General features: G+C 54.5%; 4 protein-coding genes across 4 annotated transcripts; 2 read left to right on the forward strand and 2 right to left on the reverse strand.

Annotated features, from left to right (window-relative positions):
* Positions 1-246: 246 nt before the first annotated feature.
* On the reverse strand, positions 247-3,990 carry UMAG_00275 (DNA-directed DNA polymerase; the record flags this gene model as incomplete). Its single annotated transcript, XM_011387890.1, has 1 exon — positions 247-3,990. One exon carries the CDS (start codon positions 3,988-3,990, stop codon positions 247-249), a length of 3,744 nt encoding a protein of 1,247 aa, XP_011386192.1.
* A 1,247-nt stretch (positions 3,991-5,237) lies between these two features.
* UMAG_00276 (uncharacterized protein) lies at positions 5,238-5,699 on the forward strand (the record flags this gene model as incomplete). Its single annotated transcript, XM_011387891.1, has 2 exons — positions 5,238-5,308; positions 5,351-5,699. 2 exons carry the CDS (start codon positions 5,238-5,240, stop codon positions 5,697-5,699), a joined length of 420 nt encoding a protein of 139 aa, XP_011386193.1.
* A 3,374-nt stretch (positions 5,700-9,073) lies between these two features.
* UMAG_00277 (uncharacterized protein) lies at positions 9,074-12,031 on the forward strand (the record flags this gene model as incomplete). Its single annotated transcript, XM_011387892.1, has 1 exon — positions 9,074-12,031. The coding sequence occupies one exon, from the start codon at positions 9,074-9,076 to the stop codon at positions 12,029-12,031; it is 2,958 nt and encodes a 985-aa protein (XP_011386194.1).
* Positions 12,032-13,249: 1,218 nt separating this feature from the next.
* Positions 13,250-13,627, reverse strand: UMAG_00278 (uncharacterized protein; the record flags this gene model as incomplete). Its single annotated transcript, XM_011387893.1, has 1 exon — positions 13,250-13,627. The coding sequence occupies one exon, from the start codon at positions 13,625-13,627 to the stop codon at positions 13,250-13,252; it is 378 nt and encodes a 125-aa protein (XP_011386195.1).
* Positions 13,628-13,779: the final 152 nt, after the last annotated feature.

The following is a 13,779-nucleotide window of genomic DNA, read 5'->3' on the forward strand; positions in this document are numbered from 1 at the left end:
CATCCTTCGGTGAGGGCCATTTCATCTTTGAAGAGCGTCGCATCGTGTGAAATCGGCTGTGGTGCTGACGGCACCTAACAAATGTCCGAGATGCTGGCACTCTGCTCACGTTTCTGCCAGAACAAGCCGATGCCCTCTTCTTCGTTGATGGCGAAACACCGCGGAATAGCACCTCGGTACCAGTCGAGCACATCGTATCATGATAACAACAGAAGAATGCTTTTGTATTGAGGCACTTGGTCCTGCTCACTTTGCGGTGGACTTGACCTTCTTGTTGGGCGAAGGCTGCTTTGCACTCGTTTGGATCTCACCCGCCGAGTCGTCAGCAGCGCGCTTCTTGTCGCCAGCCTTGTTGGTGTTCTTCTTGCCATCTGGCCCACGCTGCGCATCCAAGTGAACCACCTTGATGAGCTGCTTCATCAAATCGTGAATCGAAGTGGATGCTTTGAATCTGTCGGAACCCTGCAACTTTTCTGCAGCCTCTTGCAACTTGTTCACCTTCCAAGCGCTCTTGACCTTGTCCGCCTCGGTCAGCCTCAAACTGATCCTGGCCATCTGCAACACAAACTTGATCGTGTCCTTGAGATGGTTCGAAGTGATACTCGCCGAATCGCAGGCATCATTGACGATGCGTACGAACGCGTTGCTGATCTCGGGTACGAACGACAACACTTCGCTCGTCTTCTCGGTTCGTTGAACAATCTGCGTAAGCACAGCTTGTAGCATCGACATGACTTGCACCTGTCGGAACGCTCGTGTTGCGCTACCTGGCCGAACATGGTCCAGTAGGTCTGAACGCAGCTCCCATCCAAGCAACGCGAATCGCCGAAAAGCATCGATCAGAAATTCGTGTCGCAATCGAGACGATTTACGCAGCAAGTAGTCCAGCAGCGATTCGCGATAGATTGAGAGCAACTGACCATCGAGTGCTGATTTGACGTTGTCAGGCTTGCTAGAAACGGCCACCTTGGTTAGGTACAGGTTGAGAGCTGAGCTGACGTTTGATACATCGTTGGACGAAGATTCACGTGCTTCCGTGTGCATTCGTTGCAGCAGGCTAATCACTTGGTCGGCTGAAAACTCGTCAGGGACCGTCTTAGCCTTGCTGATACGGCCAAGCATCAAAGTGCGAGCTTTGGTAGCAAGCTGCTCCGTGTCATCGTCGCGGTTCGTCCACAGCTCATACAGTGGAAGGATCAGATCGAGCATCAATCCGCTTTGTGGCTGTTTGCGTGCAAAGATCTCGACAAGCTCCAGCACCTTGAATCGCAGCGCGATCGCTTCCTGCTTGGCTTCCTTCTGACCGCGTGCCGCCGAGACGCGCTGACGGAACACTTCGGCAAGCTTGTCGTCGAGCAGCATCATCTCGTCGTCTCCCAAGTCGGAGAATTCGATGCTCGAATCCGAGCCGGCATTCGACTGTGCATCGTCTTCTTCGTCCTCACCGTTCTCGGCATCTTCGGCGGAATCGTCATCGTCATCGGAATCGGAATCAGCCATACCCGATTCGAGCAGAACAGCACGAACACGAGCACGAAGTTCTTCATCCACTTGTTCGTCCTCTTCGTCCTCGTCGTCTGGACCTGCGTCCGATTCGTCCTCATCGTCATCACTGGTAGCCGAAGTGTCGGAAGGCTGCGCCTCCTGCCTATCCTCTTGCAATGCAGATGCGTCGTCTTGATCCATTTCGTCGTCATCTTGGTCGTCTTGATTCTCAGCTACTTGGTCAGAGGTGCCGAGGTGCGAGAGCAGCAAATCGATGCTCTGCTTGGTCATATCTTTCGCAAATACCTCAAAGGCGTTGGAAGCCGAAGTGCGCAGGAAGGCCGATGAGAGCTCGAGGAAGCTAAGTAGGCAGTCGCAGAGCAACTCGATGCCGGTCACTTGGTCTTGCTCGTCATCGATAGCTTGTTTGCGCTTGCGAGACGAAGCCGCGGTCGCTGTGGAGAAGAGCTTGTCCGCACAGGCACTCAACGGTTCCACCAAGTCTGAAGCGCCGTCGGCCGCATCGGCCGATACGAGCAGCGACGAAAGAAGGAGCGACTGAAAAGCACGCGAGCGTTCCTTGACATCGGTGTCGGTGTTCTGCGCTTCGAGTTTGCGCATCTTGTCGAGACAACGCACACCGTCGGCGAGCTTAGCTGCGATCTGCTCGTCGTGATCGAAGATCGACTTGAAGCTCTGGTCTTTCTCGAGCTGAAGGAGGACGTTGTGCGCCTTGGCAAGCCACAGCTGACCATCCTGTGCAACTCCGGGCGTCTTCTTACCGCCAGCAGCGGCGGTAGCGCCGGAGGAGGATGTTGTTTGCTTGGCCAGCTCGGAAACGCTCGAGAGGAAACGAGAGCGAGTGAGCTGCTTGAGCGAGTCATCAAATGCAGGCGTAGGCAGACACTCGAGCAAGAAGCGCCTCTTGAGTGGCTTGTGCATGGTAAAGTAACCGTGCGCGGCGAGGAAAGTCAAGATGTCGACAATTAGCTGGTCATCTTTTGGTACAGTGGGCGTGCGTACAAGGAAGAGAAGCTGATCGAGCGCCCACTTTCGTCGATTGGTGATCTCTGTCAACTCATCCTCATCCTCGGTATGGTTGCCTTGACAGATAACGTCGCCGAGATGCTTTACGTACTCGCGCACACGATCATTGTCGAGCGACGAGAGCACCTGTTCGACTGTCTTTGTCTTGGTGATCGAGTCAAAGTTCTGGTGGCCGTTCTTGCCGATGAGCTGCGTGACAAGCACAAATCCAAGATGCGGTTGCTGCTTGACGACATCTTGGATCGTCTCGGTAGTTTTGACCGCAGCGCGGTGAAGCAGACGGTCTCGATTGCCAAGCTGGTTGATGAGCGTGCGCATCAAGTTCGGAGTGAACAGCATTGGCTTGTCCGTGTCATTGGCACGTGGCAAAGCACGCTGGAAGACCTGGAAGCCCCACGACTTGCGATCGTGCGACGAAGAGGCGGCAAAGAGCGTCTCGTCGACTACAACACGGTAGAAATCGGGGAACGAAGCGATTTTCGCCTCTGCCGTAGCAGCAGGGTCGAAAAAGATGTCGAGGATGAGGTCCCAGACAAAGTGGATCTTGGCTTGCCAGCGAGAGCGTGCGCCGACGCGAGCGGCCGCCTCGTTTTCGGATGGGATGGCCTCCTTGAGCACGCGTGCAAGCGAGGCGAGGTTGGCGGTGGAGAGCGGATGCTCGTTGCGCATGCAAGGCAACGCTATGCTTTGGAAAAAGTCGGCACCGGCTCCGTGGCTGATCTGGAGCAGGACGGCAAGCTTCTCAGGACTCAACTCGCTGGTGGAAGAGATCTGTTGCGTCATCCAAGACTGTGCGACTTGCGCCCAGTCGATCTGAACATCGCAACGTTGGAGCTGAGCGACAGCATTGACCATGACCCAAGCACAGCTTTCTGCCATCCATGGTTTGTCCGAGGAAAGCGTAATGAGGATGCGCATGGACCTCTTGAAGTCGCCGAGCGTTGCTGTGGGTTGGAGGAGCAGGTCGGACTGGACGAGACTCATGACGCCAAAGAGCTTCGCAAACATGAAGTCCTTTTGCTCCTGTCGGCTGGCTGCAAGTTGTGGATTGGAATACTTGAGGATGAGGACGAGAATCTCTTTGGCGGTGACGGCGTAGCTGATACGCGAGAGAAGCTCGGTGAGAACCACGGCGAATCCGAGACGCGAGCTCTCTCTTGGACTGGCGAGACCACGGAGCAATCGTCGAAGGGCATACATGAGATCGGCGACGGTGCGGTTGCCGAGAGCTTCCTCGACCGACTCGGCTTCTTTTTCGTCTACTGCCATGGCATCTCGATCATCTTCTTGATCGCTGGCTTTTGACGTTGAGGGAAGGTCGAGCGTAATCTTGGAGGAGGAGGCGAGCACGTCTTGTTGCGAAAGAAGCTCGTCGACGAGCTGGTTAGCGGAGGTCAGCCTTGCATCCTGGTTAGACGAAGCAATCTCCCAGAACAGCTGGAGGTTATTGCCGTTCATGGTGGTTGATGCCCGATTGTGGATCAGGAGGAAAGGTGAAAGGATGGGTATGTTGCGTGAGAGCAGTGGCCCAACTCGGCTCGGTTCGGTTCTATTCGCTGCGTCGCAATCAGCACGGATCGATTGTCAGTCGGTGCTAGCGATTTGACCTGAGCCCTCTTCAACGTATCACTTGTCGATCGTAAGAGAAACTTGGACTTGCAGGGCGATGTGGTGAGGCAGTCGTGAGTGTGAATGATGATGGCCTGCTCAACCTGTCATCAGAAGTCAGTCTTGTGCGAGTCAATATTCTGAATTGTGAATTGTGAATTGTGAATCGTGAATCACGAATGTCATTCACGACTTGCACCCTGACTTGAAGTTTTTTCCTTTTCTTCTCGGTTTCTTTCCATATTCACGATTGTTTGTGTCTTTTTTTTTTTTTTCTTTTTTTTTTTTTGGTGCCGCTCAGCAAAAGTTTCCAAGCAAGTGTGTGTGGAGCAATGTTCGATCGGGATGCATGCCACAATCGGCTTTATGTTGATCGGTGATGGATTTTCTGACGCAAGGATGTTGGCCGCTAGATCGTAACAATCTCGACAATTACGCATCACGAGTTACGAATCTCGAATTTCGAATTCACGATTCGTGATCGTGATTGCAGGAGGGCGAGACCTTGCTGGCGGGGTTTGCAGTGACTGACGCTGAACTTGAACTCGTTAGCTTGGATGTCAACACATCGTGATTGACCGCATTCGCGATTGAAGCGTAAAGCGCTTGCGTGCTTCAAGGATCTTGCTCTGCTTGCTTTCTTGCAGCGCACCATCACGTCGGAGCATGACCGTGTTCTGTAGCGGCTCGGTCTGCAGCTCAGCTTTGCCTCTCGCATGTTGACTTTGCCACAGTTGATCATGTATGGCTATGTTTGTGAGAGTCAATCTAGGTGTCTGGGCTGTTGATGCTGACAGCGTCCATGCACCACCTGCACTATCTCCGCCTGCATGTCACTTGGAGTCACACACAAGTTAGCAGAGCGTCGACAAGGTTTGTTCGTGGTTCTGACACACTGTAGGCTACTTGATGAGCGCAAGCAAGAGGAAACAAAGACTCTCTCGTGTTTGTTACCCCAGGGTCCACGCTAGAACAAGTCGAAGAATGATCTTTTGAATGTTTAATTTGGCTTGCAGGTGAGCCTTAAGCAGGCAAGCAGGAAGAGCTTTATTTTCTTGTTGTGTTGTGTCAAGCGGACAAAGGCGTGTAAGCACACCATGAGCAGACCCACAAACAAGAGAGACAAACAAGAGCTGAGCGCCAACCGCGAAACGATCACGGATCTAAGGTAAGTTATTTGCATTCACGAGTCGTGGATTTGCTGCAACAGGTGCGCCCGAAGTGCCTTGCAGTGCATGCCACCATGTTGCGTGCGTGTCAAGTTAACTCAGACCGTTGGAAGCTCCGCGACTTTGTTCTTGACATGGACGCCTCTGGCGAAAAGCAAGATTTTTCCAGCAGTCACCGTGTATGCGGGTGCTGATAAGCAAGCAACTCACGACTGGACCATGTCGCTCGTTGCACTTTACGTGCTCGGGATTCAATTAGGATTCCCTTCGACAAGGGTCTTGAAAGGGAGTGATTGTGTTGCCGAGGTGGGTGAGAAGGGTGATCATCCAACTCAGTCTGCAGACGATCGGCCCGAACCAAACATACAGGCAAACCGGACACGATTCTAGAGCGAATTCATGGTTGATATAGACCGAGCATTTGATCAAGGTGAGATGGAGTTCATTGTCGTTGCGCATGGAGGATAAAAGTGCAGACCATGGACGACTCGTATTGGTGTCTCGAGTATAGACTATTTTTCTCTGGTCGAGACACGAGAGCCAAGAGGAAAGTAAACACAGCTAAGTGTAGCGCCACTGCGCGAGAGAACTAGTCATGAGTCGTGAGTGTGTGTGGTGCACGCTGAGCCTTGACATGTGTTACTGCCTAAGCTTTAAGCGAGACCGAGCCATGACCTGTCAAACAGAATGACAATGGTCAATTCACGAGTGAGAAAAGAAGATTCGTGAATATCGCGGGCGAACCGCTGCGAACTACAGTGACGAGTGTTCCCAAATCAATCACAAATTACGAATCACAATACACACAATTCGCGCATCTAGGGCGGTGACCAGTGTCAATACTGAACTGGCGTGAAACGACACGCGAGAGGCCATTCGTTCGCTAAGATCCCAGACGGGAAGCAAATGTCAATAAGATGGTCATGGGCGGGCAAGTTGATATGCATGATGCGTATGCGTATGCGTGTGCATGTGCTTGAAAGCTTGAAGAAGTTTGATGGGATCATCTCGAATGTCGTGTGTTGGTCTAAGCTGAAACATTCATCAAGATTGATTACAACCAGCTCCGATCCGTTATTGTACCAGAATATCGATGGCTGGTGAAGTCAGGCCCTTCGTCTGCCCAATCTCGGAGTAGAGGGTGGATCGGGACAAATTGGTTATGCTTCATGTTCAAGCACGCAGGCATCGAGATTGGAAGGTGGTTGCTTGCGTGACGGACAAGCAGTCCAAGGTATATCCGCTCGGATCCGCTGCTAACGATAATGAGCTCAGTAGCACATAATAGCCAGGAATGGGCATGGGACAGCGCGGGATCAAGCTGTGTCTGTTTGTTCTGGACCCCGCCAAGAGGTGCAACGAGCAGCCGCTTGTGCGGTGTGGTGTGGCGCGCCTGCGCGCTTTGCAGCTGCAATAGAACATGGACGCTTGTGAACTCATCTGTCGACGTTGACACCAATTCACGCACACGTATGCCGACGATCGTGCTCGCTGTCGTCATAAACTTGTTCGTCTCTCGCCAAGGGTCCAAACGCCGAGGAAGCGAGGGTGGCAGATCGTTTCTGTCGATCGCTTCTATAGCACGAGGGGGGACAGGTGACGTTGATCCAGTTGCTGCTGCCATGCAATCCTGGTGACGTCGGATCTGGCCTTCTTGATCTCAGTCGTGAGTGATTGTTTGGAAATAGAGTCGAGATACGGGCTGGCAGGCTGGCAGGCTGGCAGGCTGGCAGGCTGGCAGGCTGGCAGGCTGTGGTGCACTTCGATATTCACGATTGGCTCGATCTCGGTAGCGATCTGGCGGCTGAAATTCGTGAATTGTGCAAATCGCAAGAGATACTCACGACTGTCTCAGAAATTAGAGCGAATTGATTGACAAGAACGTGTTTGTGTTTGTGTTTGCTGCGAGGATCGCCTCCACCGTCATCGTGTGTATGCAGAGACGGGAAAGCGAATTGTGACTTGACGATTTCAGATTTCGTGTGCCAATCGTGAATCGTGAATCGTGAATCGTGAATTGTGAATTGTGAAATTACGAAATTGGCACGCAAACATGAAAGCTGGCGAGCAAGACGCGCGTACTGCTCTCAGTCACTCACGACTTCGAACGGGCTCGGCTAGAGAGAGAGAAAAGTAGATGCTCAAATCAACATTCACTGTAAAAAACTGTTTTTTGTTTTTTTTTTTTTGTTTTTTGGCTCGCTTTCTTTTGCAGCATGCTAACTTTAAGCTCGTCCTTGCTTCGCTCCAAGTTCCATCAAGGCTCGGCTCTGCGATTGTTCTCAGTTGACAGTGACCAACCGTGATGGCTTGGGTAACTCTTGCAGCCTGTCTGTGTATGCTACCTTAAGAGAGAATGCACGGGTGTGTTGATGAACTCGGTATTATTTTTGTTTCGGTTTGATTTTGTTTTTGGCGCTTGTGCTAGGTTACGTTAGCCGGTGATGCTTTGCTGGCCCGTCGCTTGGCTGTGCCCCGCGTCGACGCGCCGGAGCTTGAAAGCAAGCCTGACTAGCTTTACATCGCTTTGCTGTGTGTTGGTCTCTCGTTTTCGTGTTACTTTGCTGGCTGTTGCAAGCTCAAGCTGGCTTCCCTTGCCCTTCTCCCGGAGCGCAACAATCACAGAGCTGAACGCGTTTCTGAGCTGGCAGCTTCCGGCTCGCTTGCCTTGTGTCACGTGGAGTAGCATCATGGTATAGATCGAGCTTGTCGGGCATCACTCATTCCTCTGGTTGATAGCAACCATCCCCAACTGGCATGGGCACGTTCGTGATCTGTATTCGAGGCAATAGACAGCGGCCGTTGATTGGGGTAAGGTCATGTCGAATTGTCGCTGATCAAGCTTATTTTTCCGGACGGTGGCTCAATCGTGAATTGGGCGCAAAAGCCCACAAGCGATATTAATAAAAGGCGACGGCGCTCTTCGACAAAGTCACATTCACAATTCACAACTCTTGATCGGTAGCAGAGGTAAAACAAAGAGACAGACAGACGTGAGAGCAGCTTTGTGGTTGCTGTTTGTTCAACCAACGCGTGCTTGTTCGCGCTCTCGTGCATGGCTGCTGCATCACGGCTCATTTTGAGACGTCACACGAATCAAACTCACGAACGAAATTTAGCTGGTCAAGTTAGTTAGTCACGAGTGCTAGTTGCACACAGGCAACACAGCCTGAGACACCAACTCTACACGATTTCGTCTCCACTTTGCGGCTGCTTTCTCTCGTCATTCACACACTCGTGACACACACTCTCTCTCTCTCTCTCTCTAGTCAGTCACACAATTTGACATTCGGAACTGTCCTGTTGTGCTGCTCTTCCTCGCCGCCATTCGATTCTCGGCCCCCATCTCCATTTGCATCCCTGTCTAAACGTCACTGTTGGTATCGAGTCGGCCCATTGTGACCTACATCGCCCATCTCATCCAACCGCCCTTCCTTCGGACTCACCCATCCGTCCGTCCTTCTTCTCCTTTAGCACTCTTTGCCATCCACTTTGATCCGGACACCATCGTCTCTCCTCACACCACCACCCCACACCCTGGCCAACCACATCTGGGCTCAACGATCCCTCAGCAGCATCATCTAGCTTCGTTGACGATCCTCCTTTTGCCCCTAGACTCTGCATTCCCACCAACTGTGCACTTGCTGGCCATTCCTACATCTCTCTGATGCTATCCTAGTGTTTCGGCTCATTCTCTTCATCTCCTCCCAACAGAATAAGCCGTCGTACCCGTGTCGCTTACGTTGCCGTATCGCTTCATTATCATGGCTACTCTCCTCTCCTCACCCCTCGCTACGGCGCCCAAGTTCGATCTCTTTCAGCCGCCTAGCTCGCCCAAGTGCTACGCCAACGATGAACTCCCCGCCGATTTTGACAAGTCCTTCGGCTCCTCCATGTCCATCTCGGACTCGTTGGATGGTCACACTTCTCACGCCTTCCCCACCTTGGTCCTCCCCCCTCAGCCTCTGCTCTTCGGTGGCAGCCTTGGCCTCGCCCAGAGCCTCGCTTCATCCAACCGCACCCAGTCATCCTATCATTCTTCCGCATTGGCCGAACCATCTCAGCACCACCACCAATACCTCGCCAGACCCTCGCCACGCCATACCCACTCGCTCGGCGCTGCCATGGGAACCACTCTCAATACGCGTCCTCATGGTCTCGCAGCAAAGATGAGCTCTCCCACGGACATGGACATCTCGCCCGCTCCCGTCGCGGCTCAAGTCTCCCACGTACGTCCCTCGCCCTCAGAAGCTCTACCAAAGCTTATGGACAGCATCCACGTCGGTGCGCCCTCCGACGCTACCGCCACCAACGACCGCCTTCATCCCGTCCTGCGTGGTTCCAGCCGTGCCAGACCCGTCGCTACCGAGCGCAAGTCTTCGCTTCAGCTGGCCCACGCCATGTCTTCGCGCCACTTTGGCGCCGAAATCACGCTCAACTCGCAACGCATATTTGCCCACCAACAGGATCTGCTAAGCAGTCCAGACAAGGAGCCTCCACCCAAGCGCAGACCTAACTCGCTTCCTACAAGACAGAGTGAAGCCAATGAGCGCATCTCTCAGCTCTCTTCAGCCCTCATGGGCGTCGCATCCGCCAAACCAAGCACGGCACTCCCCGCCCCTTTTTCGAATCGCGATGCCTGCTTCGGTGCTCCCTCCACCTCTTCCAATCCCAGCACCAGTTTTGCTGCGCGCAACCGTCTGTCTGATTCGGGTCTCGTTCTCGACCGACGCCTCAGCAAGCGCTCCTCTCGTCCAGGCTCGGCAGAGTCCTTCTTTGAAGATGTAGAGAACGAGCTGGGTGCCAACCACCCGCTACCGCAAGACGACGACGACGACGAGGATGCCGACGACATCAACCCCTCCCCTTCACCGTCCATGAACTCGCTCTCGGGCGCTATAGCTGGTTACTTTTACGATCCACTCTCGCCTGAAAAGCTCGCAAGCAGGCTCGGCATGCCACCTGTTGACGGTCCCAATCTGCTCGCTGCCATGTCCAACACGGATGCTTCGCCCAGCGTCGTCTCTTCCCCGCCTGCCTCATCTCCCTGCACCCGCATGCCTCCGCCCAAGCGCACTACCTCGCTCGGTACTCGCGCATTTGAGCGTGCCAACACTGTAGCTGTCGTGCCCAGGGCAGCTTCCGCCTCCAGCTCAAGCTCAGGTATCGGTGCGCTGCGTACCACATTAGGCAAGCGTGCCAACCCCTACGTCAAGCGTCCCTCGCTAATCAATGATCAGCCTGCCATCCAGAGCGCCTATCCGGTGCTTGGCATCAACGGTCAGACCAACAGGGTCTCCCGCCCCACTGCTCCCGCACCTCGCCGATGCGTCTCTGCCTTTGATCAGAGCTCCGTGCTCGCAAGCGCAGCCGCTTCCAAGCCGAGTGCCAATGCCAGTAGTATCAGCGTCGACTCGCCCATCTCCCCTGACCGTCGTCGTTCCCAGCTTTCCGGTCACAGCGAGGTGACGGATGCCAATGGCTCACCCATCGCACCTGCGATGCGAGCCCGCACGCGCCCCCATTATTTACGCCGCGGCAGCAAGGACGATAGCTCGCCGCTTGCCTATGGTACAGGCATGAAGCGCAGCAGCTCGAGAGGCAACGATACCATGGTCGACGACTTGGCGCTTGGTGACCCCGCTTACGCCAACTCACCTGCCAGCGCTGAGAGCCTTCCCGGCTTTGGTGCTTCTGAAAAGGAGGGCAAGATCCTTCCCTGTTTCAACGTCAAGGATGACGGACTCATGAGGATCACCCCGCAGACCATGACGGACTTGCTCGCTGGTAAATACACCAACGCCATCATGAGCTATCAAGTGGTCGACTGCCGGTTTGGCTACGAATACCAAGGCGGTCATATCCCCGGTGCCATCAATCTGAGTACGGTCCAACGCGTCGTTGGTCATTTTCTCCAGCCAGGGCTGGGACGCCACGCGAATGGCGAGCCGCTTCCTCCACGATCGCAGAGTGGAAAGCCGGACAAGTTTGGCAACCGACGCAAGCACGTTCTCGTTTTCCATTGCGAGTTCAGCTGCAAGCGTGCTCCCACCATGGCGCTAGCGTTGCGACAGGCCGATCGAGGTCTCGCGCACGACTACCCCAACTGCCACTTCCCCGAGATCTACATTCTACAGGGCGGCTACTGCAACTTTTTCCAGTCGTACGCCCAGCTATGTCAGCCTCAGCAGTACGTTCGCATGGACGATCCACGCTTTTTGGCAAGCAGATCCACTGAGCTGCACGGATTCAGGAAGCAATTTTCGCGCCATCGCAGTTTCACCTACGGTGAAGGCAAGAGGCAGTCAATAGGCACCAACGCGGCTTCGAGAGGCGGCGCCGCTGCCCGGCAGTCGATCAAGGAAGAGGAAGATTCGACCTCGATCATGGAGGAGTCGCCCTGTCCTGGAGGAGCTTCGATGAAGCTCAGTGCTCGAGCTATGTCTGCGGTGCAAGTAGCGCACAGGCTCGACGCAACCACTTTGACTGCCGTGGACGAAAGCGCAGCTCCGGCTTTGGCGGTGGGCGCGGGCGATACCAGCTTTGGCAGTGTCGGCGACTCGTCCTTCGAAGACGGTATTGGCGATTCTCCGTGTGCTGCCGCCGGCAGTCGTAAACCTGCCATGATCCTGCTCGCTCAAATGGGTGCGCTGGGTGGTGCGCGTCGACCTTTGCTTCGAGCTGGTACCACGGGCAACATCTTGTCGCGACATATGTCTTGACGTGCTTCGCCAGCAGCATGTCGCAGCCGACGACATACATTGGCTTCATGTTTTCCTTTGCATTCCATATACCTTCCATCTGCACTTGCATTTCATTTCTGGCTCTATTGCGCATCTCTGCATCTACTTGTTTTCATTCAATGCATTTCGTCTATTGGAACTGAGACAAAGTGTGAGTCACGAGTGTGTCAGGTGAAAGGAGCGATTGAGGAGGGCAGCGGATGATTGCGCAAGTGGAGGTTTTGAACTCCGATGAAGCGTGAGATGAGGCGAACAATCGCGCGAACATGGTGCAACGACCTACAGTACTGTAAGTTTACGTTAGCAGATGCGGCGATATCTGACGTCGCACGTTGCACGTTGTTGCGGTGATGGAGGGGGCGGGCCGAGAGGCATTTGTGGTTGCAAGGATTTGTGGTTTTGGGGGGGGCGGGTTTGTGCGTTCGCTCGATGTTGAGCACGTGGTGGAGTATTGGGTGTGATGAGATTCAGAATGCATGGCACGTCGATGCGGACAGGTGCTGAGGGCGGAGGTGGAAAACTTGACGTGTGACGACGACGACGCACGACGCACGACGCACGACGCGCGCAGTCAGGATCTGGATTTCAGGCTGGTATTCGTAGCTGGATGCGATGGGATTGCAGGTGACGGTTCATTAAGAGGGCAAGTTAGCCTACGACGGTGGTGGAGTCGACATGCTTGCCTGGGCACCGATGCGACCTACACTGCAACCGTGTCAGGGATGGTTGACAAGCGCTCGCGCTCCACCTCTTGGTCTCACACACACGCCTTACCTGAAGAGTCACTCGTGCTACACGAACATTATCACTGGTCGAAAGGGCAACGCCTCGGCACACGACGCGCGCTTCTCGTCGTCCTGTTCTGTGCGATGTTTTTCCCATATACCTCACGCATGATCACCGACGCCCTGTCGTCGTCTGTGCTTCGTCTTCTACAACGCCGACTGGTAGTAGCACAGCCAAGACCGCGCAGAGCATACCCGTTCCAGGAGCGGCCGGCAAGCAAGCTGTGCACTCTACCGATTTCCACCACTTTAGAATCAAGTCTGACAGTTCGGGCGACGCGAACAGTGGGATTCTAACGGGCTCGCTGCCAAGTACAGCGATCCAGCGGAGCGCACGGATTCGGACGGTGCGTCGTCAAGCTCGGTCGACCCTGTCGTCTTTCAGCCGCACACGCCGAGAGGTTTTGTTGACTCAAACTGGGTCTCGTACCACGATCGTTGAGGCGAAAGCCCCGCGCAGTGCTAGCGTACACGTTGGCGGTAGCGTGCCTTGACTCGTGTACCCTGCCGGATCGCACGCGCCGTCCGCATCGCCAGTTGGCGCCACCCAAATCTGCGCGCTTACGCCGTTCGACATGACGCGCACCTCGTTATTCGCAACTGCTCCGTCTTGCGCGGTTCTGACTTGCACTTTGTGCTGCGCCGAGCGGGCTGGTCGGTACGGTGAGAGAGCGGTGTGGCGGCAACGTCGCGAGCGATTGTTCGAGTACGCGACTCGCGTGCACGACAGACGGTGTCCGAGGGCGATATGCCTAGCTACCGCACGCCACATTGCGCTCTTACAAGTCATGCCGTACAGCTACATGCTGAGTATGGAATCTAACTTGACTTGTCTTGAGGTCAACAAGCTGTGCTGGTCGTGAGGCGTGGTTTGGCGTGTTGAACAGCCCATTGCGCAGAGGCGCATTTACACAAGCGTTGGACCATCTCGCCAACCATGAG

Source organism: Mycosarcoma maydis, chromosome 1 (genome assembly GCF_000328475.2).
Source record: "Mycosarcoma maydis chromosome 1, whole genome shotgun sequence".
In the NCBI taxonomy this organism is placed as follows: domain Eukaryota; kingdom Fungi; phylum Basidiomycota; class Ustilaginomycetes; order Ustilaginales; genus Mycosarcoma; species Mycosarcoma maydis.